This window comes from Polyodon spathula, chromosome 33 (genome assembly GCF_017654505.1).
Source record: "Polyodon spathula isolate WHYD16114869_AA chromosome 33, ASM1765450v1, whole genome shotgun sequence".
NCBI classification, from domain to species: Eukaryota; Metazoa; Chordata; class Actinopteri; order Acipenseriformes; family Polyodontidae; genus Polyodon; species Polyodon spathula.
The window spans coordinates 2871175-2899089 of record NC_054566.1 but is presented as its reverse complement, the minus strand read 5'-3'; the positions used below and the strand labels follow the sequence as shown (position 1 = coordinate 2899089).

At 42.0% G+C, this 27915-nt stretch overlaps 1 protein-coding gene across 4 annotated transcripts; it reads right to left on the bottom strand.

The window, feature by feature from the left end:
- Positions 1-154: 154 nt before the first annotated feature.
- Positions 155-26856, bottom strand: LOC121303523 (folylpolyglutamate synthase, mitochondrial-like). Of its 4 annotated transcripts, none has more exons than XM_041234262.1 (15): positions 26751-26856; positions 21849-21977; positions 21610-21663; positions 21190-21254; positions 17522-17636; positions 15869-15946; positions 9488-9549; positions 9040-9142; positions 8148-8225; positions 6957-7104; positions 6029-6121; positions 5411-5561; positions 4618-4693; positions 3329-3395; positions 155-2869 (listed from the first exon to the last, which is right to left on the bottom strand). In XM_041234262.1, the coding sequence occupies exons 1-15, from the start codon at positions 26790-26792 to the stop codon at positions 2499-2501; spliced, it is 1632 nt and encodes a 543-aa protein (XP_041090196.1). In that variant the 5' UTR covers positions 26793-26856; the 3' UTR covers positions 155-2498. The 4 variants fall into 4 exon arrangements, with proteins under 4 accessions (XP_041090196.1, XP_041090195.1, XP_041090193.1 ...); XM_041234261.1 differs by lacking the exon at positions 26751-26856 and adding an exon at positions 23419-26548 and having other exon boundaries at positions 6029-6118; XM_041234259.1 differs by lacking the exon at positions 26751-26856 and adding an exon at positions 23419-26546.
- Positions 26857-27915: the final 1059 nt, after the last annotated feature.

The window sequence follows — 27915 nt, the reverse complement described above, 5'->3', positions numbered from 1 at the left end:
CTCCACAAAATTGCATGAAATTGAAGTCTTTCACCTGAGTATTAGCCAGGCAAGGTAGTAAAAGACTAACTTTTTTTAGGGTCTCAACTACTTAATGAGATATTTGGAAGTATATTTTATTACAAGTGAAAAGATGACACCATGGGGAAAAGAATGAGTTGTCATTGCAGAGTTGTATTATTTATTTCATTTAGGTCACAAATTAGACAGTACTGACTTAATACAGTGATTTCAGCTCTAGAATCCTAAAGCCAGTGAACACCTGAACATCCGTATCAGCTCCAGCGCTGTCATATGGCACAGCATTTTAATGGACCAGCTAAGACTCAATTCTGCCCACCCAGGGATCAACGCAGTGTGGTCTATTCCATTCAAAATGATGGCAGATCTAAACATTGCTGTAGATCACTGTAACTAAGCCCTTTGCATTTTACAGGCACTGACTGTTACAGTTACCCTTTGTATAATGGAAGAGCCCCGTTTTAAAGGATTGAAAAAGACAGTGGTACTTTATTCACATCCTTTCCATTGTTTTTGTTGCTCCATACGGTTTTAAAAATAGGCTCAATCTTCCATAGGTGTTTCTTGTAAAATGCTACCAGTGCACAATAAACACCTACAATGTAAAACAAAAGAGTGTCCTTCCTCTCTTACACATTTTCATTTTGCTTCCCATAGGTAACACAGAGCTAACTTATGGCAGTCAGCATCAGATAAAAGGACAGTGGTATTTGGATCATGAACTGTTTTCTTACAGATCCCACTGCAGATCTGCTTTTCTTTCAGCGGTATAACTCTTTAAAAAATAAAAATACAAATACGAAGTTGGTCTTAAATCTTTTAAACAGTGGTCTGTTGGATGCAGTCCTCTAACTTCACATGAATACTCAGAATTCCCACCTAACCCTCAGCTACACCAGTCATACTACCAATCAAGCCAATTGAAAGTGTAGTCAACTTAACAAGTAGCACTCCGAATGACATGGACCAAACAGACAGAAACATGTCTTTGGGGCAGTCTGTAACACCCATTTAACTTTCTAAATCCAGTTCTGAATTAAAGACACACAGCTCAGTGGAAATGGGGGCTATCTGGTAGAGTCACAGTTACCTGTTTCCAAGGTGTAGTGGATTCACCACAGCTAGCTAGACACGTGGACTATCCAGTATGAAGAGCCACAGCTCTCCGTTGCATTCACACACAGCTAGCCTGGGAAAAGCTTCAAACACAAGGGTAGTTCTTCCGAAGAGACCAACAGAAAGAGTCTCAGTTCCCCCCTTCAAAACCATTGCAACTGTAGCTTAAAATAAATCTAGGAATAACAAGAGGGGCCAGTGATAGCAATCAGTATATAAAGTATACACAGTATTAATGCATCTTGATGGCAATCAGTATATAAACTCTACATAGTATTGCTGCATCTTGACAGCAATCAGTATAGAAACCCTAGTCAGTATTGATGCATCTTTACAGCAATCAGTATAGAAACTCTACACAGTATTGATGCATCTTGATAGTGATCAGTATTTATATCCCACACGGTATAACTGCATCTTGGCAACAACACACACTTTCAGACAGCTCGACGGTTCTCAAATGTGCACTGCATTAATCTCCAGTGTCTCTGTGACAGCAGGGTTTTATTTGAAATGTTCTCTTATAAGCCAGCTGCCGATCTAGAATTCTTCTATTTCTTAAAGAATACCTGTTTGCTATGTTTAGAAAGTGAACATAAGGAGCACTCCTGTTATACGTTTAGGCGCTGGCACAGAGGCACAAACGACACAGGCAAATTCACTTAGATGGGTTTACAGGTACTACACTGGACATTGTTTGGCCCAGGGTGCCACCTGGTGGCTGCATATAATAACTGAATTATTGCATATCATAATTTAATTATTATTTCATAAACCTGAATGTTGTGCCCATGTTTTATGGGCATCAGAAGTAAAGGCAGGATGGAAGGGAAACCTGTTTCCATAACGATTCTGTACACTGCAGGGCATGCTGTACACATGCACTACCCTTCAATAGATACTTAGAATGCCAGTGTCCTAATGCTTGCTGAAAGTAAGATTACATTTCAAATAAAATAAGAAAAGACTAGCTGCAGTTGAGCTCACAGGGTCTGGCCAGTAGCCTAGTGATGTGATTTGTCCTCCTTATCCAGCGAGGAGCGTGAAGGCCAATGCAACACTCCCTGTATTCAAAAACTATGAGTTGAGAAATAAATACACTAAATGCACAGTGCTATTTTCTATATAAAGATCCATATGAACGACTTGGGGCTCACGTTTTGCTTCCAGTTGAAGCGATAGAAAGAAGTGGAATAAGTCCTGTGTGAACTCTTTGGAGTTGTAGACCAAACCCCTGCACTGCTGACAGGGAGATTACTACCCAGATTGCTGCCACTATCCAGGCTGCTCACTGCAGTAGCATCAGAAGGACACCTGGAAACAGTGTTGCAGCTGAGAGGGGCTAGATGAGAATGGGGGGGTTAAGATAAGGAGGGGTCCAGGTGCTTCAAGACCCCTCCCACCAGGTGCAGACTGCCTGTCACCAGCACCTGTACAGCCCCCGCCTCTCTCAGAGCTCTAGCTGCAGAGCCAGCCCTGGGCTTGCTATCGCAGGGCAGCTGGGGGTCCCGTCCTTGTGTGATCCACTGCAGAGCGCTGAGGATACAGGGGAATACCAGAGGCTCGGCCCCCCGCCGTCGCAGCACCCCCTCCTCCAAGGGCAGCCCCCCGGGCAGCAGAAGCTCCGCCCCCGGCCCAGCCCCCTGCTCACTCAGATGCCACCAGCTTTTCTGGTTGTCCAGGCAACGCGTCAGTATGTTCTCCACTGTTACGTTGAAGTTCTGCTGGTCTGCTGAGTAGAGAATAGTATTAAAAACATGTAACACTTAATGTGGGAATATTTGTAAGCAATCAGAAATGTAAACATGAGAAGACCTCCATTTATTAACAATTCTGAAGTTTACGGTCTAAACCATCCCTCGTACCAATAATATGAAATCACGTATCTATTTGTGTAAAGGTACAAAGGTATCCAAACCTCACGATTGGTTCTGCAGTACTTTAAGAAAGGTGAACACAGACCTATTTCTGATGTCTGCCGTGTCCTACTCACACTGCAGAGAGATGTTAATAAAGGTGGTATGGAAATTGATTTTAAAGTAAACTTCAGGACAGGACACAGCTGACACTCTATAAGCTGTCAGACCAGCTATCAATGTGAACTGTACACATGTATGCAAACAGCTGCAAATTCTCTTCCTGTACAATAAATGAGATCAACCATCTCCTGATATTTGTCATTGGAGCTCACCTGCGTTACTAGAGGAGGCAGTCTCAGGTATGTTAGGGCAAAAGACAGCAAAGTCAAACTGGCAAGGCTGGGGGGAGGGTGAGAAAAAGAAAGAAAGAAGCATAAGAAACACATGCCTCTTAACCCATTCTATTATATTCCACAGCACGCTACCTAATGGGAAAACACTCCCATTACAGTCCTCTGTATGGACAGCAGCACCCCCCAGTGCAGGCTACCACACTTCCTCTCTTGCCGGTCATTCCCACAGAGCCTGGAGGGGTCTCCCTCTTCCTCACCTGCATGTCAGTTGTGAGCTCAGTCTGTGTGTGGACCTCCCTGAAACTCAGCCAGGGTTCAAAGAGTTTACAAAGGCATAGGGCCTGTGCTCCACCAGTAATCTGGAAAGCATATGTTTATACACAATGTTTTTAAAATCCACCTCGTAATGGTAAAATACAAGAGAAACAGTATACCTACTGAATAACATTTCACATCTGATTCTTTTATAAGTGTTATTTCTCTTGTTAAAAGTGAAAGTTGGGGAGCTTGAGTCATTCATGCAAGCCTTTCATGTCTCAGACCAGCGACACTCTCACAAAGTGATGAAACCAGAAAGGGGCAGGTTGTGTCAGGGGCCACTTTATTTTGTCATTTCCAGATTCAATATTATGTTGGTGTATTTTATTTTTGTTTATCATGTTTGTGTATTTCATTTTTGTGTTCAATATTAAGAATAAAAAAATACTTGTGAACCACTACGCATGAGCCAAGAAAGGCTGAATCTCTCGGCAGCTCAAAACAATCTTACTGATGAAATAGAAACAATCTTAACAACTTGTGAACTGAACAGCGCCGAGAAGTGTTTGCTCTTCACTAAGCATTACGTCGTCTATGCCAGTGTTTCCCAAACTGTGTGTCGCAAAAGTGTCTTGCTGTATACTGAATTGGTTAGTTTTTTTGTTCAAACCCATTGCTAATGACACCATACACTAACGCTAATTAGTGTGTGTGTGTGTGTGTGTGTATATATATATATATATATATATATATATATATATATATATATATATATATATATATATATATACATACACACACACACACACACATTAGGGTTATATATATATATATATCTTTTTTTTTTTTTTTTATGTTTGTATGCATGATAGGAAACTAAGTAGTCTTGGCACACGGAACAGCTGCACTGATTCAACATGTAAGTTATTAAAAGTTAAATGGATGTAACATGGTTTGAGTATTCCACATAAATGTTTTAAAAAGGTTGAGAAGAGGCCCGGGTCACTCACCACTAGGAGTTTAAGCAGCGCTGCACAGTCTCGCTCCCCCGTAGCGTTAAACAGCAGCACACGCACCACTGGCCCCCTGTGAAGAGAGCAGCACTCACATCTATCAAAAACACTCACACCAGAGGGGCTGCGTGGCTCTGTCACAGAACAGCCTTTCACCACTGAACTAGGTAAACACTACACACAACAGCGCCCCTGTGCAGAGAGCAGCACTCACATCTGTCAGAAACAGTTTCATAACAGAACAGAACAGTGGTGACACAGAGCTCAGAGACTGAACTGAGACCTTCAGATTCAGTGTTTAATAGGAGTACCTGAACTGACAACGAGAAACCCAACAGAGAGCTGTGCTTGCTGATTTCTGAAGCTGGAGATCAAGTGGCTGTGCACAATACTAAAGGCTGCTTTACTACAGGTAAGGTAGTCCAAGATCAGTGCTCAGAGAGCAGAAATCCATTTACTATTTGTATTATGTTCCATTTTGCTATACTAATGCAGTGTGGTTCTTTTGAAGGTACTCACAAATGTCATGATTGCTTTATTTGAGAGGGCAGTGGTTCAGTGGCATTTCAATGATTTTTCCTCTACAACCAGCTTTAAAAAAAAAATAACTGCATTTACACCAGAATCTATGCCAATGCTGAGAATTACAAACCATTTCTAAATGTCACTGGAGTTGCACATGGCATGAAAATTCTTTAAATTTCAGGATTGCTAGATCTATAGCAAGAAGCATGTTGCTCGGATGCCCAGAAGCTGCATATCAACACAGAGCTGTGTTCAATGGTCTTACTCTGCAGTCCTCTCCTGCTCTGCTGCAGCCTCTCTGAACCAGCGCACACAGGCCAGCATGCTGCGGGTGGTATGAGCCCCGTCCACGAAGTAGGAGATTGGGCCATTCCTTATGGTCTGACTGCGGCCATGCCACTTGGTGTCTCGCAGCCCTGGAACCAGAAAGAGAGAGGGGTTACCCACTCAGCTCTGTGGTAACCACTATCACAGCACCGCTCAGAACTACACAGGCCCAGTGGTTTTACAAACTCAATTTCAGAACAGCACCCAACATATGATTTCAAAAGAAAGGTAAAAACCAGCAGGGACTGTTTGTCCTCATCGCGCTACTGCATACCCTGCCTTCCAGCCAGGCGCTAGGGAGCTCAGGAGGACACCAGCAGGGCTGGCTTTGTCCTCCAAAGGCCGGTAGCTCACTGACATCTGCAATAAATTATGTTTGAGAATGCAGTGTTCTTTAGAAAAGAAAGAACACCTGAAGATAGCACTGCAACAAGCACAGGTATGAAAGGTATCATGTTTTTAAAAGCCTGCCGCTCTGTACTGCACTGTGCTTACCCGTCACCACGGCTGGATATCATGTTTAAAAGCCTGCCGCTCTGTACTGCACTGTGCTTACCTGTCACCATGGCTGGGCTGGGCTGGAAGGCTGGAGCCAGGGCGGGCCAGTGACTCGAGAGCAGCTCCGTCTTCGGGAGGGAGAGGAAACCTTCTTTAGAAAGAAAAGCCATTAGTTCTGCAGTGAACCAGGGTTTATACATTTCACAATGAGAGAATACTCAGGGGATTACTGAGTCTGCCACTATTCCATATTGCTGCTGGAATTGTGTATTTAAACAGAAAGAAAGAGCTGTTTAACGGATGCCCTGTCCAGTGTGGAGTGTGAAGATGCTGCATGCTGATCTTTATCTGGCACATGGTGGGAGTCCTAGTCTTAAGCCTATATTATGCAAACAAATTGGGATCATGTGATGATCATAAAATCAGATTATCACCAACATTTTCAACACGGCACTCCCGATTATAATCCTGGCCTTTTGGTCCTAAAAGGGTTAATCTGCCTAATTGACGTCTGTATGGAACAGTGCACAAGTATTTAACTTGGTTTGTAAGGTGATTTGTTAAGTACATGATTTCACATCTCTGTATGTCTAAATAAAGGATTTTTCCCTAGCTAATTTAATAATGAATATTTTATTAGAACACCTGCAGGAAAAATTTCCAGACAGTAATTAATGCTATAGAAACAGGCACATGCGTGAAATGTTAGACCACTTTGTGCGTTACTTCAGTGTCTTAAACAACTTCTAATTCAATGCATTTTACCTTTTATGGTTATGTGTTCCTTTTCTCTTACTATTTTTAATTAACTGCATATGTGGTCTACTAAAGTCCTCAATTAAAATTATACAATCGCTAATTTGACTATTTTGACAATTTTCAAATCCAGACAACAGAAACAATGGGGTGTTCCAATACAGTTGCACTGCATTCATCTGAAAAGCCCACATTCCCAAACCCTGCGATGCGGAGTAAGGCAGTTTTACCGTGGCCTCCCCGGCGCTGGAGCCAGCTGCGGCACAGCTGCAGTGCCAGTGTGGCATTGGATCTCTGGTGCTCCCCCGCCAGGCCCAGCTGCAGATGCTGCTTGTCAGAGTCGTACTGCTCCAGGTCCGGGCACACCTGCAGGGGGCACTGCAGGACAAGAGCGCCGCTTCAATACACCGAGGACTCATCTAAAACAGAGCTCCTCAAACCGTTTCCAACCAGAAGCCCTCTGAAGTGGCAGGTCTGCAGCAACACCACCAACACACTCCCTCAGTAATGGATTATTGAAATACAGCTATATGTAGACTGTGAACATGAGGAAACATAAATATAACAAAAGTACTGTGTCTGCTTAAAGATATGGTTGTTTCCTCCAGTTTGAGGGCTTCTGCTCTAAAATACTAACACACAGTGGTACTGACTTGTGCCTCAATCAGTCCTCTCTAATGGTTGAATGAAATGGACCTCCCAGACTCTGGACTGTTCAATTTTATAATTAAAGGACAGGTTGGAAAAAGATCCAGGAGTGTACAGAGTTCAATCCTCAACTGAGACTCAATAAACAAACACTTAAGCCCTGAACGAAAACAAACCAACTGAAAAACAAACATGTGCAGGGCCTCAGCACTGCCACTAGTTACAGGAGGGAGTCGGGCTGCACACTTCGACAAAGGCTCCAAGCCAGTTTCTCTGGAAGTGTGGCCCGGCACATGTTTTCCAAACACTGTACAGTAATCAGTCGCGTATCCAGCTGCAGTGGGACCAGAGTAAAGGGCGGACATGTAAGAAGACGGATGAATGAATCCTGTTTTAAATACTATCACACATATCTGAAACAATTCCTATATTCAGACAACTATTGTTTTGAGATTCAGCTTTTATTAGGGGGCACTCCCTAAGCTACAGGTTATTAATGCTTGTGACAGAGTAGCCGTCAGCCATGAGGATGCTGAAGTTGATATGCCCCGCAGATGAACAGGATTTATTTAAATATCAACACAATGAACAGCTCACTTGACACTACCAGCAATGGCAGCGCACAGAACACATACAACACAGTGTACAAAAACTTAGGTAGGATCAACAATCTCTGAACTAATCTTTCCTGTTCAATAATAAACTAACCTTGCTGAAACGGTTAGGGTGGATAAGTGACGGATTGCTGTACTGTTATATATTCAGAATCTCACCCCGATCTCCTGCGCTCGCTCAGCCAGCACCTTCATGGGGCTCTCCGGCTGCTTCACTGTGAAGGCTGGCACTCCAGGCTGAAAGGAGGGAGACAGATTTATGACAAATGGAAATGACACAGCTGAACATGGAAAACCCATTCAGCACAGCACAATTAAACAGCAGGTGGAGCCCCTATCATGGGTAATATTCCAGGACACAGCATCCCTCAGAGTAGAACTGTTTGAACTGTTTTACATAAGCAATAGTGATCCTGTTCCCAATCTGCAGTCTGAGGTTTTTTTACACCAGGCATTTAAAAAGACAAGTGTCAAAGACAACTGACTTCTCGTTTTTAAATTATGGATAATATTTCAACTGCCCACCCTGCACAGTCAGTTGCTGTGCACTTTTTTTGCAACCACAGTCTTTCCAATATAATTCTTAATTTCAGTTTACAAACACATATGTATGTGTATAACCTTTCCATCACTCACAATTAACTTTACACCTCTAATCACATTCAGAGACTGTGTAAGCAGGCATGCAACGAAAGGATGTGTTTCTTCTTGTTTCTTAAAGTCAATGCTTTACAGAGGATCTCCTGTTGGCAAGTCTAGTCTTGCCGCCCCCGGGTTCTTCACAGCATGAGAACTCACCTTCACAAGCACTCACGCAGCACCCCATACCCACTCCGAGGAAAGCAGATCGCAGGCATGTAGACCAAGGGGACATGCTGGGCACTACAGGACTTACAACTTTTTTTTACCAGACAGGGATGGAAAGTCTGCAATACTTACTATAGGCTTGTCCTTGGCTTATAACTTCACAATAATAATGTGTTATGAAAATATAATCCCTGACATGTATTCTGTAATATCCAAAAGCTGCATCTCCCTGCTTCCTCCTCACCTTGAAGATGCCCCCCTTCTGCCAGGCGATCTTTTCGATGGTGTCCCCGAGGATGCTGGTGTGGTCGATTCCCAGGGAGGACACTCCACAAACCCAGGGCTTCCTAACCGGAGAAAAGAGAGCCATCACCACCAGGGGGCAGCACAGTGCAACTGCATACAGTCATGCTTTAAAATAAATGGGCTTGTTTAGGTCAAGAATAATGCATTTTCTTTCATTTAAAATAAGTTTGGATGAAGCTAAAACACTGAAGCAAAACTCTAACACAATGTCTTTTCACAGTTTTACCCCAATAATAATAATACACAACAGCTGACAGTTTGTCTGCATTGCTAACAATGATGCTGTCTCATGGTTACAGTGTACTCACTGTGGGCCCCCATCAGCTGGCATGTTTTCAGTTCCTCCACATAGGATAGCATTTTGATTTTTCTTTCCCTGTACTTACTTGATGATGTTGGTGCAGTCATAAGCTCCTCCAATACCAACTTCTATCAGGGCTAAGTCCACCTGCCCAGGAAAGAGTAAACACAGTTAGTGCATCTGTACACTTAGCCAGCTCCCGTCTCATAGCTGTACGTTGCCAATACATCTGGGAACACAACACAGCAAGGGTCTCAACTAAAGCAAGTGCAAAGGTGAGGGCACAGTTAATAAAAAAACAACAACTTGCAGGTAGGAGCAGTTCTGTTACCGTTCTTGCTACTTTTATATTGTAGTATTATACAATATCATACATGGCAAGGACTGCCCCCCCTACTCATTTCAATGCGCTATGTGCCCTCACATAGACCATAGCGATCTGTTTTTCTTTTGCATTTACCTCATAGCCACAGGCACTCCAGGCTGTGAGTCTTTGTGGGATATCAACTCTTCTCAGGAGGTCGAAGGTGCTTCGCCTCGTGTAACACCATTCCACACACCCGGTCATGCTATACTGCTTCATTAACTCTTTCAAGCAAACCACTTAACTGGTCCCAAGCTTGAGTAACCCTTATAAAAGTGTATCACAGTGGAATAAAAGTTCAGTGAACGCATCTAAAACATAGGTAAGCATTGTAAAGCACAGAGAGGTATGGCAAAGCAATACGAAAAATCATTGCAATCCATGATGGTAAAATGCATAGTGTAACCATGGGGAAAGCAAGAGAAAACTGCAAACAAACCATGCACATTGTTATAAAGGGGAGTACCTATATATTTTTCATTTAATTAATTATTGTAGAGTTGATGTTTTGCAAAGGTAAGATACTATGGTGTGCAAATGCATATTGACAGATCAAAGCATGTTTCATTTTCTTATAACAAGTTGAAAGAGTGCCAGTAGTTCAAGATGAATCTACGCCAAGGGTAAATGCAGTTTTAGCTGTTGTTAGACTCTGCATTTCAATACCAGTCAACTCATACATCTCAAAAAGGGAGGATTAAAGCTGTACTTAACAAGAACTCAAAAACAACGACAAAAATATTGTTTGCAGTTCTGTGCTGTTTGCACATATGTCTACATCAGGGTTTTCAAAATAAGCCAACAGCCGACGCGATCCACCTGCTAAAATGATATTTGCAGCCACTACTCACTGCATAATACCTGAAAATAATATGCAAGTCCTGACGAGGTGTCCGTATACGTTGAATATACAGACTCCTCGGGGCGCTGCGGGGCATGAGGAGAAACACAGTGCCTCTAACCCTGGAGAAGTCAATTTATTGCATTTATAATCCAGAACAAACAGTTTGTTTTTTATTAAATATCATTATGCCAATAAAAGGGACCAAAAAAGAAGTCCCATTTATAAGTTTGAACTACACACTAGGGCAGTGTGCACAAAATACAGCCTGCGGGCCGCATCCGGCCCACAGAGAGGCATTTTGTGGCCTGCAATACTTGATCTTTTTTTAAATATAATTTTCCACAAAATAATTTTAGTTACCAATTTTACAGAACAGCGTGTTTATTCATAATAACACCAATACATAGGAATACTTTCTTTCTCTGTTCAAATATACACAACTGCCACTACCCATCGAGATTGGTTCATGCCTGAAGTTTGATTTTTACATTTATAGTGCGTGCGTTGGTTCTTCAGGGTGTACATCTTTAATGACTGGTAAATCATTCAAGGCAGGGAATTTGCTATGCTTGACTGGCACCGTCTGGATATGGACTTAGTGTTGAAGTTGACTGTTAGTACGTTTCATTACAATATTATTGCATATTTCATTTGTATGAGTTATGGCTGGGATAACAAAGCAGGGAATTGATAATGAACATCAGCAGTTCAGCAAAACTTGGACCGCAAAATATTGCTTTGTGGAAGACAGAGGATTAAACTTATGTTTAATTTGTAGGGAACTGTTGCAGTGCCAAAGGAATTTAATTTTAAAAAGAGGCATTTCGACACAAAGCAAGTTTTAAGGAGTACACAGGAGAATCGCGAAACCAAAAAATTGCAGATTTTAGATGACAGCTGTCTGCCCAGCAAGATGTCTTCCGAAAGGCGCACAGAGGTAACCTATGAAACAGCTTAATTAATTGCAAAGACATCAACCATTTACTGATGGGGATTTTGTTTGAGACAGTTTGTTAATAGCATGCAAAAAGCTCCATCCTGCTCAAGCTCCGAACTTTAAACGTGTCAGTTTGAATCATATGACTTCAGCGGCTTGTGTCAGAACTGGGAGAAACGTTTTGTGTCAATTGAAAAATGTGGCAAAGAAATGTGTATACTTTTCTCCCTGGCAGTGGACGAGACAACTGATCGTCCAGACACAGCTCAGATGGCAGTAATTGTGCCTGGTGTGACGAATAAGTTTGAGGTTTACGAAGAATTTTCAGGATTGACATCACTTCGTGGGCGAACCACGGGTATTGATCTGTTTAACAGTCTCAGAGATAAGGTTGAAAGTTTGGGTTTCAAATGGGCAAAACTGCTTTATCATATCGCAGTCTGTGGCTTAGTTTTGAAAAGCTTTGTAGAGCTCCTGGCACAGATCAGAGCTTTTCTTTTTTTATTTTATTGCAAAACACACACAGGACAACACACACACACCCCTCCCACCGAACCCTCCCGCTCCACAGGGAACCTTGTTTTGAATATCACTGAAGGGTTATGTAAACACAACAACTATAAAATAAATAAATAAGACAATAAAAATAAAATTGAGTAAACAAATGCAGAAATAATTGAAAAAACAGCCCATGTGCTCTATACACAGTATATACATACACCAGTACTTGCTATTGGAGGAGTGTGATACAAATAAAGAGATATCTTTATAAATAATAGTGATATATAGGGAAGTAGATGGGTATATTGGTTTATCCCTCCTGGGCTATAAGAGAAAATGGTCCCATATTTCATTAAATTCGCTATGTTTATCCTGTCTCCTTGCTGCGAGTCTCTTCACAGACGCATGATTAGACATTGTATTTAACCACTGAGAGACTGATGTGTTTGTTCTATTTTTCCAGTTTAATATTTTTTTTTTTTTTTTTTTTTGCAACAGTGTGGGATAGTAACAGTTATTTTCATTTTGAAGGGGTTTAAAACGCTGATAGATCCAAGTATACACAGAGCAGGGAGAAAGGACTATCACAGCCCAGGATACAGGACAGAGAGTCCAGTACCTTTTTCCAGTAGTTCTCTATTATTGGGCAGTGCCATAGTGCATGGATATAACTGTCTATTCATCTCCCGACAGTATTGACATGATTGGGTAGATAAAAATCCCATTAAAAACAGCCTTCTATTGAAAAGGTGCGCTCTATGAAGAATGCTATACTGAATGAGGTTGATTTTTGCATTCTTAGAAACAGAGGGTAGTATTACATATTTTTCCCCAAAAGACAGTCATTTGGCTGGTTAAGATCCCTGACCCATTTATCAACTGGGGCAACAATCTCCCTTTCACTGGATATCAGGAAATGGTATATATCAGAGACAAGTCGATTCACCCCTCTGTTTTAGGAGATATTGGGGGGGGGGGGTGTTTAGTTCAGTTTTTTCTGACAGAGAAAGAAAGACCTGTAACCCCACTGGATGATGTGAAGTGGCTCTGTGATCTTGCTTTCCTTAGCGACGTTACTGCCCCTCTTAACGATGTGAATGTGCGGCTTCAAGGAAAGGAACAGCTTGTCTCTAACCTCGCCAACCAAATCACAACATTCAAAACTAAACTGAAGCTACTCCATATGCAAACGCAACGAGGTGACCTCTCTCACTTACCTGCCAGCAGATGTTTTGTGATCATAACTGTGACTCTGTGCCCTATTCTGAAGTCGTGGAGAAGCTTCAGCGTTCATTTCAGCAACGATTCTCAGACTTTCGGAGGGACAAAGACAACCTGAAATGGTTTGCTGACCCATTTTCAGCTGATCCGCCAGATGTAGAATCAAGAATTCAACTTGAACTTATCGACCTGCAATGCCGTGACTCGTTTCGCAGCAAATTCCATGAAGGAAAGCTCCTCAATTTCTACAATTGCCTGGATTCAACAGAGAGCCATGAAGTTCACTAATCTCTTGGGAAGCTCTTTCCTTTGTGAGCATGCCTTTTCAATACTCAGTCTCAACACATCGAAACACAGCACTCGGATTTCTGACGATAATCTTCAAGCTGTTACGAGGCTGGTAACATAAAAAATAAAGCCTGACATTACTAAATAGGTATCCCCGAAGCAGTGCAACATGTCCCGCTAACAGAGCATCCAACTGGTAAGCAAAGGGTTAAAAGGTTAACCCTTAGGACAGGGTCCGACATCAGACTGGAAAGGAAAAATTGCAATGTCGGACCTGGTCCAACATAGGTCCGCAAAGGGTTAAAACACACGTATCCAAAACTTTAACCCAATCACTAATAAAAAATAAACTTTATGTAAACTTTACATAGCTAAATGTAAATGGCGTGTGTTCAATATATTTCTATTCGGTGATCAAGTTTCCTTGCAACAATGGCCTATATCTTCTTCTACTACTATTGTTTAAATGAACTAAACAAAAACAAGAAACAGCTTTAGCAGTTTTCAAATTCCTGGGGAAACTTAAAGTAGAGTCATCGTGGTGTCTCGCCTAGACAACCACCTTTATACAGCGTTGGCAAAAAAACTGCTTCATATTTCAGCTTAAGGTTACATAACCAGCCTGTGACTCGAAATATTTTCTCACAAGTTACTAATCCCAAAGGCCCCTTTACCAAAGAAACTGGCCGGAGGTCAAACAACACTATCACAGCTACAAACTCTTGCCTGACTGTGACCCTCCATTTAAGAAACTGGCATGAGCTGGTTGATCTTAGCACACAAACTCTCACTGTGGCATGGTGTGTGGGAGAGGAGCTGGCTAGCACACAAACCCTCACTGTGGCATGGTGTGTGGGGGAGGAGCTGGCTAGCAGACAAACCCTCACTGTGGCATGGTGTGTGGGGGAGGAGCTGGCTAGCAGAGGAGCTGGCTACAAACCCTCACTGTGGCATGGTGTGTGGGAGAGGAGCTGGCTAGCAGACAAACCCTCACTGTGGCATGGTGTGTGGGGGAGGAGCTGGCTAGCACACAAACTCTCACTGTGGCATGGTGTGTGGGAGAGGAGCTGGCTAGCACACAAACCCTCACTGTGGCATGGTGTGTGGGAGAGGAGCTGGCTAGCACACAAACCCTCACTGTGGCATGGTGTGTGGGAGAGGAGCTGGCACACAAACCCTCACTGTGGCATGGTGTGTGGGAGAGGAGCTGGCTAGCATACAAATCCTCACTGTGGCATGGTGTGTGGGAGAGGAGCTGGTTAGTCTAGGGATTTATGGACATGCTTGATCAACCATCACCCTCATTTTTCTTTATTTTAAATCAACAACCATCAGAAAAATAAAGAACAAAATCGGCAAAAATAAAACAGAAACTGTTTCAGGGTTATTGTCACCAAGCAAAAACTAAAGGGCAGGAAGATCATAATGTGTGGGGTATCTGTGCATGTAAGAATGACCTGGACTTGGTCCATGATAGTATATAGCAGCACGCTATGTGTACAGTACAGAAACCAGTGGAGCTCTTTGCAGGATTATTAGAATAAATGTATATATTGTGTGCAGGGTGTCTTACTGAATCTTTTGCAGTTCAGGTGATAAAATTGTGAAGTAAAGCAATTAAACAAAAAAAGGGTTGTTTTGTTTTTACTTTTAAATTGTGCTGCAGTGTTCATGTATGGTATGGCATCTGGTATGGCACTGGGACAAACGGAATGTTTCATTTCAATAATGTACATAACTTCTGGTAACAGTGCTTTCATGCACTGAAGTATCTCAAAGCAGCAAGTTAAGCAGCAGAAGTTTACATTTTCAGTATGTTATTAAAATATTTAACAGGAAGGTCGTGCAATAGATTGGCCTAAGCATACTAGGAGCCTCTATAAATTTTTCTGGATAAGAGACAGAAAACATATCAGCCGTTCCTCACACACACACACTAGAAAATGAAGAAGTTCAAGCAGTCAATGGCAGAAGGAGTGATCAGGATACAAGGTTCTTAACAACAACTGTACTGTGTCCTGGATAATCACAACTTTAAACATCTGTGGATAAGCTTACAGTGTGTGAGCTGCTGCCACTGCAAGCCTGGCCATGGAGTACATAGGGGGTGAACAAAAACAAAGCATACCCGGGGGCACCTGTGATAGAATGGCTTGTAGCCATGAACAACAATGGATATGTGAAAAAGCGTGAGAATCAAACAAATAATTATAAAAGTCTGGGAGAGAGGGTGGCAAAATGTCATTTACCTGACAATGCAGCCTGCTACACCCTGGAGCCCCCCTATTAAAGCACCCCTCAAACCCCTTACCTTCTCCTGCAGGAAGACGTGGAAGGCCAGGATGGTGAGGAAGCGGAAGTAGGCCGGCATGGAGCCGTAGTGAGCATCCTGGGAAAGGAAGCAAGTCATTTAATTTAGAACACTCATCTACATCGAAAACGAGGATCACAATGTTAGCCCACTTGAAAATGCCCTGTATTCATATTAAAACACAATCTAATGACTGTCACGGCCTTAAACTCACCAAAGCTCCTCCCCTCTTCCATTTGAAATCTCTCAAACCCCAAAGCCAGCACTTTGTGAAGAGTTTGAAACACTTGTACTCGCTATGAGCAGCTGACATTCTTGGTCAAGGAAGAAGCACACAGCGATGAATATGTAACTCGTTTCAATAGAGTCTCTGACTCTTCAAGCTTCGTGGATGTGTAATGAAGGCCAGAAACATACCCTGTGCTGAGGGAACCATCTGCGCATGACACCTTTGTGTACAACATAGTGGGGTTCATTGATGGGTGAATATGTACATATTAATAAAAATGTTCCCTCTTACAAAATTATAAAAAGAAAATACCGTGAAGTTTGTAAATGTTCAAATTTTTCTCTTTTTAACTGTTGTGCTTGAACTAAAGGGTGGCACATTAAACACAATCCTAAAGCTGCACTGACTGATACAAAGAATACACAATCCCACACCGAGGCTTCCAGAATACCACTGTAGCAGAACATCGCCAAGAATGAGATCCAGAGGCTAGAAACTGCATTTAAAGCACATCTGTGCATGTTTAAGAGACACAACAAACACACAGCACATACTCTCCTCAACACCAACCAAACACAAAGGATTTCCTTATATAGCATGTGGATGGAGCCAAATTAACCATTAATCATTCAATGAAGTCTCCAGCCACACTCACACATATTATGGCAGGGAGGATTTTAACCCCCTCCCTGCCAACGTGGCGTAGCTAGGGGGTTGGTTTTAGGGGTTTGACCCCCCACCCTCCAAACAAAGTATTCAACTACATGGTACAATAAAAAATACCAGCTAAGTGCAAAATATCCATCACCAATACCACCCCACCCCCGGGACAAAAGACATCCTTTCTACACCAGTGTTATTAACCATCATTAAAAAATTAAAAACATCCACGCCCAAACAGAATCCTGGCTACACCACTGCTGCCAACCCTATATTTACAGCACACACACACTTCATAAAGTTTAAAGGCAGGACTCAAGGACAGTCTCATTGATCTAACACAGTAGAATGAAAGACACAATAATTACTTGCTGGATTATTAATACTGCTAGATTTTTGATAATTGTCTGTGAGTTACAACACAGCTAACTTAAAGTGACTAAATCTGTATAGCAAAAACACACACAATCTAAAACGTTTTACTTAAAGGAAATACTGCATTACAACTAAGTTATGGGTAATTCTATTCTGCATTATAACAATACGGGACACAGATCTACATTTTGAACCAACAGCAAATAAATACTAGACATCTGTTACACCAATTGAGAAATAATTTACTGAAAAGACTATTTGAATGGACTCTTCTACAGTCCAAACAAGGTTTCAGGGTGTAGACTGGTTCACCCTGCAGGTGAATCGATATCACGAGCTTTAAATTGAGAAATCGCTGGCTCAGACCTAATCCTTCCATACACACCTACCTTGGTTTCATCCAATCGGCTGTAGACCTGCCAGAAGTACTTGGTGAAGAGCTCTTTGCTGATTGGCTGCCCATTGATTCGGATTCTCTCCCGGACTTGTACCAAATGTGGAGAACTTTATGAAAAAAGCAAAAATAAAAAAAGCATAATAACTTAGTGCAATTCCAAAGCAAAATGTTTTCTACAGGCAACTGTGTTACAGAAGTGGACTTGGTGATGGAGCCAGTCCTGAATTTCATTAGAGCAGTTTACAGCACAGAGGGACCCCCCGGGATTGCATCAGCCATCTGTTCTTGGTGCTACTCCCACAATACCACAGATATGGGGCTGATGCAATCTTCAGTGATGTAAAATGCTCTAATAAAATCCAGCTGTTATCCAGACTAGTATAGGTTCTTCAAAGCGTCCCAAGTTTCAGATATGTTACTATTATCCTTTTTCAAGCTATAATTGTTATTATTATTAGTTACCTCTTAGCAGATGCCCTTACCCAGGCTGACTTACAGTTATATACAAAAAATACATATCAAGAATTACAATACAATTAAGATCAAGATACAAAATACAACAATTTAAGTCCTAATAAGAGCAAATACAAAACACAGTACAATTTGATATCGGGGCAGTTCAAGAGCAGATAACAGTGTTGATAGTTACATCAGGGTTAGATACGAGTGCAGGTGAAATACAAAATATGTAAGTGTTGGATTAAATTCAGTAAACTAGGGAGCAGATAAGTGCATGTTAAAGTGCACTAAAGGCAGAGTGCTATATTATCCAGAAGGGAAGAGCTGAGTTTTACAGGTGTTGTCTGAAAAAGTGTGTCTTGAGGAGGCGCCGGAAGGTGGTCAGGGACTGGGCAGTCCTGACATCCGCAGAAAGGTCGTTCCACTACTGCGGAGCGAGGGTGGAGAAGGACCGGGCTCTGGAGGCAGGGGAGCGTAGCAGAGGTACAGCCAGTCTTCTAGTGCAGGCAGAGCGGAGAGGTCGGATAGGGGTAAATGGAGAGATGAGGGTTTGGAGGTAGCTGGATGCAGTCTGGTCAAGGCATCAATTGAACTGGATGCGAGCGGTGATTGGGAGCCAGTGGAGTCAGCGGAGCAGTGGAGTAGCATGGGAGAAGCAAGGCAGACAGATCACCAGGCGAGCAGCAGAGTTCTGGATGAGCTGGAGCAGACGGGTGGTGGACACAGGGAGGGAGGGAGTTGCAGTAGTCTAGACGAGAGAGTACCAGGGCCTGGAGTTGCATGGAATAGTTGGCGAGGAAAGGGTCGGACTCTTCATATGTTGCTCAGGAAGAAACGGCAGGTGCATGCTACAGTGGAGATGTGCTGGGAGAAGGAGAGGCAGGGGTCCAGGATTACTCCTTGGCTGAGGAGGGAGAGAGGGTGGTAGATTCCAGAGAAATGGAGATACAGAGATCAGAGGGGGAAGATGAGGAGGGGAAGAAAAGGAGGTCAGATTTAGAGAAGTTGAGTTTGAGGTGATGCAAGTGCATCCACAGACAGACTGGTAGAGATACGGGAGGGGATGGTGGGGTCAGGGGGGGGGGGGGGGGGGGGGGGGGGGGGGGAAGATTCTGAGCATCATCAGCAGAGAAAAGGTATGAGAAACCATAAGATGCGATGAGGGGGCCCAGGGAGCAGGTGTAAAAAAAGAACAGGAGAGGACCCAAGACTAATCCTTGTTGAGAGAAGGTGAAGTGTAGAGGTTGAGCCACGCCAGGTTACCTGGTAGGTGCGGTCAGAGAGGTAGGAGGAGAACCAGGCCGAGAAAGGCCAGAGCAGTGCCGGAGATTCCCAGGTCAGCAAGAGAGGATAGGAGAATAGTTATCGACAGTGTCAAAAGCAGCAGAGATATCGAGGAGCATTAAGACACAAGAGAGAGAGGCAGTACGGGCAGAGTTTAGCGAGTTAGGTGACAGACGGGACAGCGGTTTCAGTGGAGTGAGCAGAGCGGAAACCAGATTGGAGAGGGTGCAGCAGAGAGTGGTTAGACAGAAAAGCAGAGAGCTGGTGGTGCACTGCCCAATTGAGGGTTTTAGAGATGAAGGATAGCAGAGGACGGTACTTCTGGAGGGAGGTGGGGTCGAGCGTAGGTTTTTTGAGGAGGGGGGTCAAGGCAGAGGGAAAGAGGCCAGAGAGGTGTTGAGAAGGGAGCAGATGAAGGGGAGTAGAGCAGTCGCAGCAGCAGCAGCATGAAAGAGGTGAGTTGGGAGGGGGTCCAGTGCGCACATGGTGGGTTTGTGGCCCTGGAGGAGGGAGGAGAGGTCAGAGTCTGAGAGGGGAGAGGAGGGCAAGTTAGTAGGGGAGAAAGAGGGTGTTAGGTGAGAGTGGGGGTAGGTGGAGTAGGGAGAGACACAGAAAAATAGAAAAAGAGATGAAAAAGTAATCAGAGAGGTCCAGAGGGGTGACAGAGAGGGTGGAGGCCCTGGAGAAGGTGAGATTCAGCTGACGGCCAGCTTTGTGAGTAGGAGGGGCTGGAGAGAGAGAGAAAGAAGTTGAAGGAATGAAGGAGAGGAAGGAAACCGGCAGAGTGGGTGGGGTTGCAGAGTAGGCTCTCCAATCAGATCGCTTGTCATAAACACCGTCAAATGTGAATCAGCTAATCATTCACGTTCCACCCAGTAACTGCATCCACCTCTCTATTTGGCCAGTTCAATAAAACTCATTATTATTGGTTGTTATTACGTTATAAATAATAATGTCCTTTTTATACGCAAGTGTCAATGGAGTCCCTAAGAACAGGAATGAGAGAACAGAGGAGTTATTTTAATTTTTTTTCAGGCTTTGCAAATAACATATATATTATGTGTTGTTGTGAAATCCAGCAAGGTGACAGTAGAGTGCACAATAAGTGAGCATTACAAAATAGATCAAAACAATGTGAAGTGTGTGTGTCTGAAGAGGGGAATAACAATCTACGTGTGTCTCATTGCCTTTTCAAAGGGAAGCACGCTGACTATTACACTAACCATTGTCTTTTCAAAGGGTGCTGACTATTGAATTGCTTGATCTTATTTGAATGAAAGATGAACTCCCTTTAAAGGCACGTTGTATACCTGTTGTCTCAGTTTCTGAAGATTTTGTTAGGACATGTTTGTGAAAAATGAAATATTGCAATGGATCCATGTTTAGATTTGAAATGAAATTCCTATATTGTGCCACAGTGGATTCAATTTGTTTTGTAGCATGCCTTTGAACAAGCTTAAGTTTTCATGAAAACACAGGTTAGTATCAGCTTTCTATCCACCAAAGCTGGAGAGAGACTTCTTCAGATTCTTATCTCAGTGTAAAGGCGTCTTGAGAGCTATCAATCAATCTCTATCTCTCTGGATTAATGATTAACCTAAGTAACGGACTGGTTAGATATTTGCCCTTCCTTGAAATAAAAGACCAGTGATTATGGGGCACAGCCTAAGTCTCAGAGCTTTATTCCTGCTATTGAGATATTTATTCACATATTATAGATATTTATATATTTAGACATACAGTAGTACTTTAAAGAAACAGTAATACGATTGGACCAACGCATGACAGCACAAATCACACTGATACAGTCTTCTTGTCTAAGAGTGGCAATAAGAAAAAGGCACTCAGAACACGTATTCCTCTTTACAGCGTGACACGATTTAGTCAGGTCTCACTTTATAACCCTGCAACACTCACCTGTAAAAGCCAGTGCGAAGGCCGCAGTTCCTGAGAATCTGTTCACTGAATGCGCATGTCGATCCCTTGTGGGGGAAAAGAAACAGACAATCAGACAGGGCTAGGAGGTGCAGCACGCCAATTCACTAGCCTCCCTTGTCTTTCACATCACAGAACAACCACACTGGTCTTCTGGTCTTCTTTCTACTTCAGAGGTCTAGCAGTGAATTTCAACGGGTGCCAGTCTGGTGGCTGTAGCAGGTGTGTTATAACTGAGCTGCAAGGAGCCCTTTTAATCTTTCTTTAACTATAACACAGGTCATTATGGTGAGCCCCCCAAGTCTGAGCACTGCCAAAGTCCCACCAGAACATTCCCTGTTTCAGTCTACATTGCATGCAGTCCCCTATCTCGTTACATGCACAGTATTAAATTAATCTTACCTTCCCCTTTGTTCCAGTCACATGGATAATATTGAGCTGGTCCAAATCTTCTACCTGCAAGACACATGGGCTGACAGATTAAAGACCTGTGTATTTAAAGTAGCATGGAACTACATTCACAGCAGGATCAGCTCAATGAAAATGATTCTGAGCCATGAAGACCTGTAATGGTTAAACAAGCTATACCTTTCCAAAGCACCTTGCTCCCCCACTCCCCTGGGTGGCGCTGTAGGACTCACCCTCAGGCCAGTGCGCTGCAAGAACAGTCTCATGGCCTCTAGCTGCATTTGTGGCTGTCCGCGCTCCCGCTTCACCAGCTCCAGGTAGCTAGCATTGGTCTGGAGCGTGTTGAGGGTGCACACCGCGTCCTGCAAGCAAAGCACAGGGGGAGGGCTCAGAGCTGTCTGATATGCCATTACTAAACTGGCTGCTCTATTACTAAAGACAACTGTGGCAAATATCAGTAAACATGCGCACATACACGCACGCACAGTTATAGGAATCCATGTTCATATCAAATTACATTTCACTAGTGAAAAATATCCAATGTGCATCATATAGTATGCACTGCATTATACCAACACTATATTCCAACTGAAGGAGCAAGAGAATGCCAAACACACAATACGGTGTTCAAATATGGTCTACTGTCTGCACCCACAGCAAAGAGAATCACTTCTAAATGCTCAAAGCTCTGCTGTGCCACACATGTTTGCAAAGCACTGGTTAGCCAATGAAACTGCTCCCTCCTTTACTGCCAGTGTACACCCTACACGTTTCTGCGAACATAAAGGTGCTGCTTATACTAAATATGAAAGACAACACAAAAAGTTAATAAATAAATAAAAAATAACTGACACCACTTCAAGTTAGAAATCCCATTTCTCAAAGTATGGTTTCCTGTTTAAATGAACGTGACCATACCTCGTTTGACGTTAGCTGTTTATTGAATAAACGTGATTAAGACAGTAATGTCAGTCACAGGACCAAAGCAGTCAGGGGGCACTACCGAAAGCATCAAGATAATGAAGAATCGCGTTTACAATTATTGGCCGTTCTCGGAAAACAATGAAATATATAATTTTGATACGCATATTGAAATCCTTAATGGTTCATAATAAAAAGAAATGTGTTTACAATTGTTACACAAGCACTAAATCGATATAAGGGGGTCTATATCTTGCGAAGCCGATGATTGGCTGACAAGTGACTTGAACTACATGGTAACTGGCAGGCTAATGATACTTTGACCATTTAAACTTGCGTTATACAATATACACTAACTGCTCACACACAGGTTAATAATAAACTTTGTCCATTTATCTAAACGATTTTTTTTTTTTTTTGGATAATGAAAATCTTACTATTTATTTTTGTTTTTAAAAATTATGTCACAAAACTTCACAGATGGGCACCGCTGTATGTTGTCATTCTATCGTGAATAACAAAATAAATAAATGAACAAAATGAATCAAGGGGACACATGGTAAACACATGTAATCTGCATGAATTAACGTGTACTTGATCCCCAATCAATAAAATACTGATCTACAAGAACAAATAAACGCCACACGTGTAAATGCAATTTTAAAACTATATCGACACTGGTGAACAAAACAATAAAAATCGAGTACAAAAGAAAACGATTGGACGTCCTAGGAAAGTGCACACTAGACTCTGCACTGTAGCACATGTTGCAATACAACGTGTCTCTGTTTGCTGATGTAATCTTTTTCTTAGTTTCGTTACATGTCAATACGTCCCTAACCACTACCCGCAGCAGTATACTCCACATATCGCCTGACCTACCTGGTACTCCATCCTGGGAAGTCGCGCCGGCTTGGTGCTGTAGCTCCTGCCTGTGTGCTCTGTACTTCTCCGGGCTACTCTGGCCCAGATCTGCCTCATGAGGAAGGCGGTAAGCAGGGAAGAATCACAAACACAAAACGAGCGCGCCATCATGGGGCAGCTAGGTTGACAGGCAGAGATCAGAAGCCGAAACATACGTCAGCGCTCTCCGCCCCTTCTCGATTCTTTTTTTAATTATTTTTTTTGGAGCACATTCCATCTATACAGTTTGATGAGTAGCGCCCCCTGTCTGTTTTCATTTGTCTTTTTTTCTCTATAACTTCTTAATTTGTCATCTATAAAAGTCCTTGTTTTCCTGTTTGCCTAATCAATTATTTTCCTTTCTTTCTCGCCTCCCTTCCTCTTTCCCTTTTCTCAACAAGCTACTACTGCCCAGTTCCTTATTTACCCGTATTAACCTCTTTCTGGATGTTATACTAACCCTTCCTTCTACATTGGTATCCCGTCTCTCCTGCCATTCTTTTACTATTGCTTGTTTGACAAACACTCCCATGTCCTGAGATCTCTGAGGAATCACCACATCAATCGTCTCACTGTTTAACCCATTGTTTTTTGCTGCTAGATCTACAATTGCATTGCCCAGTGTAGCAGAATGCCCAGGAATCCATATTAACCTGACTTCAATCCCCTTTACTGTACATTCCTTGTAACTTTGAATTATCTCAAAAAGTATGTCCTTCCTATTAACACAATCTCATTTAAAAGCATTAAGCAATCTTAATGAGTCTGTAAATATGATGTGGTTTCTTAGGGATTCATTCTGCTATTTTAATGGTCGCAAATAAAATAACTGCCATTTCTACCAAACTGATAAATGGTCAGGCAGTCTAGCTATTTTACAGCTATCCAGTTCTGATATACTATACGCCATCATTAGATCCATCTGTACATAAACACAATGTCTCTGTACTCTTACCCTTTACAAAAGCTTGTCTCTTTGTTTTCAATTCCATTTTTCCCCCTTCTGTTTTCACTTGCTCACTCAAGTCTATACAGCATATTGGTTTGTCCACCTACCATTCTGGTAGCACATTCAAATGAACATGCTTTACAAAATTCAGGTTCTCAATTCTTATCTCCTTTATCCATTGCTGCATCCCAAAACCCAACATCCTCCCATTTGCATCCCAAATCTCCTTTTTATAGTGATTTATCCATTTATCTTCCATGCTTATCCTAGGCGGAAATACTATATGTAGAGAATGAACCTTAATCCAGTATTTAATGCTTAATAATTTCCTCCTGAATTCCAACGGCATCTCATTTACCAAACCCTGCAGAGCAGATCTCACACCCTTATTGCTTTAGCTTGAATATTATCCAAAGTTTTCATCTTGTTTTTACATGTTCCCATTAGTATCTGTCTTCCACAATCTCCTACACTCCTTATTAATCCTCCGTATACAGTCATCATACTGGATGTATTCGCTCCCCAACTTGTGCCTGAAATATTTCTTAGCATATTAACTTTACATTGATCTATTATGGTATTTATCTGTTTTCCCCAACTCAACTTTTTTTTTTTTTTTTATCAAACCACACTCCCAAATATCAGAATTCTTCCACTTACTCTTTAAGTATCTTATCTTGATATTCCCTTCTCTATTCGATGACAGGAGAATGATCCATCCATAGAATGATTAGATAGGACTTGATGTTATTTTGATGTGCGTTTCAAGATGTCATCTTATTTAGGGACGGTATCAATGTTTCAAGACCAGGCTGAAGTTGTTTTTAATTTGGTATTCACTGTACACTGGATACTACATTGCTGTGGTTTGAATCATATTTATCAGAGCATTCCCAAGCTGTTGTCTTTGACAGAAAAAAGTCTGATTATATGCCTGTATCCTAAGGTGCCACTCAGGGGTCAATTCTTGGACCTCTTATTTTCTATTTTCATTAAGGAAATACCTACTGTCTGCAGAAAAAGTTTTTTGCAGAGAGTTAATACTTTTAAATACTCAGATTGTTGTATGGCCCGTGTCATTGCTTAAATTTCATTATTGCTTAAATTTCATTATCTGAAGAAGCCCTGTGTATGGATATGATGTTGTGTAGAGTTTTAAATGTGTACTCTATGTGTTTTATGTGATTGTAATTTGCTGCTGTTGGACGCCATTGGAAACGAGCTAATTATAGCTCATATGGCCTTTTTCCAATAAAAATTTTAAATGAAATAATACATTATAGTGGCAGCTTCAACTGCTCCTACCCAAAAAACTAAACGCAGGAATGGTTTGTCATTTACAACGTATAATCTTTGTATCTTGCTAAAAAAAAAATAAAAAAAATGCCAGGGTACAATTAACCCTTTAGCCTCTGGGTGGCTCACAATGATACCCCCAATTACAGTGCCAGCTTCAACCGCTTCTACCAAAAAAATTAAACGCTGTACTTCTTTCACATTTCAAATCCAAGTTTTTTCACTGAAAAAAAGTTTCAGCACATGCAATGCATGGTGTGCACTATTGCCTGGAGGTCGCAGTTTCGACTACAGTCTGTTCCACTGCCTATCGTGTATGGGAGTTCCCAGGGGCGGCGCACAATTGGCCGAGTGCCGCTTGGGGGACGGGAGGGGGCTTGGTCGGTAAGGGTGTCCTCGGCTCATCGCACACCAGCGACCCTTGCAGACTGGCCGGGCGGCTGCAGGATGGCCTGTAAACTGCCCAGAGCTGCGTTGTCCTCTGACCCTCTGGGTTGGCTTCATGGTGACCGGCTGACGGCACACGTTTTGGAGGACAGCCTGTGTTTTCTTATAACGGATTTCGTCTAGCAATATGTCCACTGTTGTCGATGCTCGTAATTTGTGATTTGGAAATTAAATCACAGTGATGCGTTTGCAACTCACTTCTGTGGTCTGACGGAAATGTGACCAGTATCAAACATACAGTATCGCCTTGTCTATTGCTTTGTATTTAAAAGATATGCATTCAATTAACAAAAACAAAAGAACAACCAAAATATTTCAACAGAATAAAGGTGCAGTACACAATTGTTTGGTTAAAATTCAGAAATGTAATGTTCGAGATATTTGAGACGGCAGAACTCTCGCTGTTATTATCAGTGATTCAACGTGCTTGTTATAGCGTACCAAACAACAAAACATTAACCTTTCTGAAATGGAGACTTGCCAGTCAGACCTCAGTCTAAATTACACTGGGTCTGTACCAACTGTTTTCTAATTTAAAGTTATCTGCTAAACTAAAGGACATGCGGTTGCTGTCTTTCACTCCCACCAAGGAGCACATAGAACTGCCGCTTTACTGTACCTTAAAATTCTTCTTTCCCAGTATCAGTTTTATTTCCCCCATGCTTTTCAAAACGAGTCCTCTTGACTGCAAGTTTCTATAAGCAAGTCTGATAAGTGATGCAGTTTGGACACTGTGTCCTTGGGGGGGTCTGAGTGTACCATTGCCTCAGCACACCGGCTGAACAGTGTGATTGGGAAAGAGAGGGTTCGTTGAGCTCTGACCTTTATGCCTAAGTGAAACCGAAGGAATGTGAACGGTAAACGCACTCGATTGCTACAGGTAAGGTATTATTTCCTAATTGTTGTTGAAACACATGATAATGTTACACACACACACACACACACACACATATATATATATATATCTAATATATATATATATATATATATATATATATAGTGCATTTCTTGTGAAGTGTCATAAAAAAAAAACATAAAGAACCTTTAGACAGTAATATGAGACCCTGCCCCAACCCATCTTTGTAATGAAATAAAGACAGCTAAGATCTGCTGGCCACAATCCACCGTATGGCAAGCCACATAATCACGTAGAGATATCTGAAATTAATTTTCAGATATCTTAAATCATTTTAAGATATATTTAAATCATTTTCAGATTTCTGCAATTCAAGTTACGACTTCCTGTTCATTTAGAGATAGCTCTAAATGACAGTTTGGCGTACCATGCTAGCAAAACGTTATTTAAAGATATGTGTAAATCAATTTGAGATATCTCAAAATGAAATTAAGATATCTTCAAAAATGGTTTACTTACATATATCTCAAAATCATTTAAATATATTAAAAAAATATTATTATTATTATTATTATAATAATAATAATAATAATAATAATAATATTTTTTAGACCCTTTTATCCAAAGCTACTTCTGCTGCAGAGTCACTTCCATCGGTGAGAGGACAGAGCACAAGGAGGTTCAGTGACTTGCTCAGGGTCACACAGCGTGAGTCAGTGTGACTTATTATACAGAGTACAGAGAGCTGGTCATCAGGGTTATTTACACAGACTGTGGGATCTTAAGCATACAGCTGACACTGACAGAGGGAGAGGAAGAACAATGCAGTGTTATTGCTGTTCATTGGGGTTACTAGAGACGGAGCGTGCATCTCACTGCAATGCTAGCCTTGGACACCCTGGAGTGTTCACACATGGGAAAATATGTC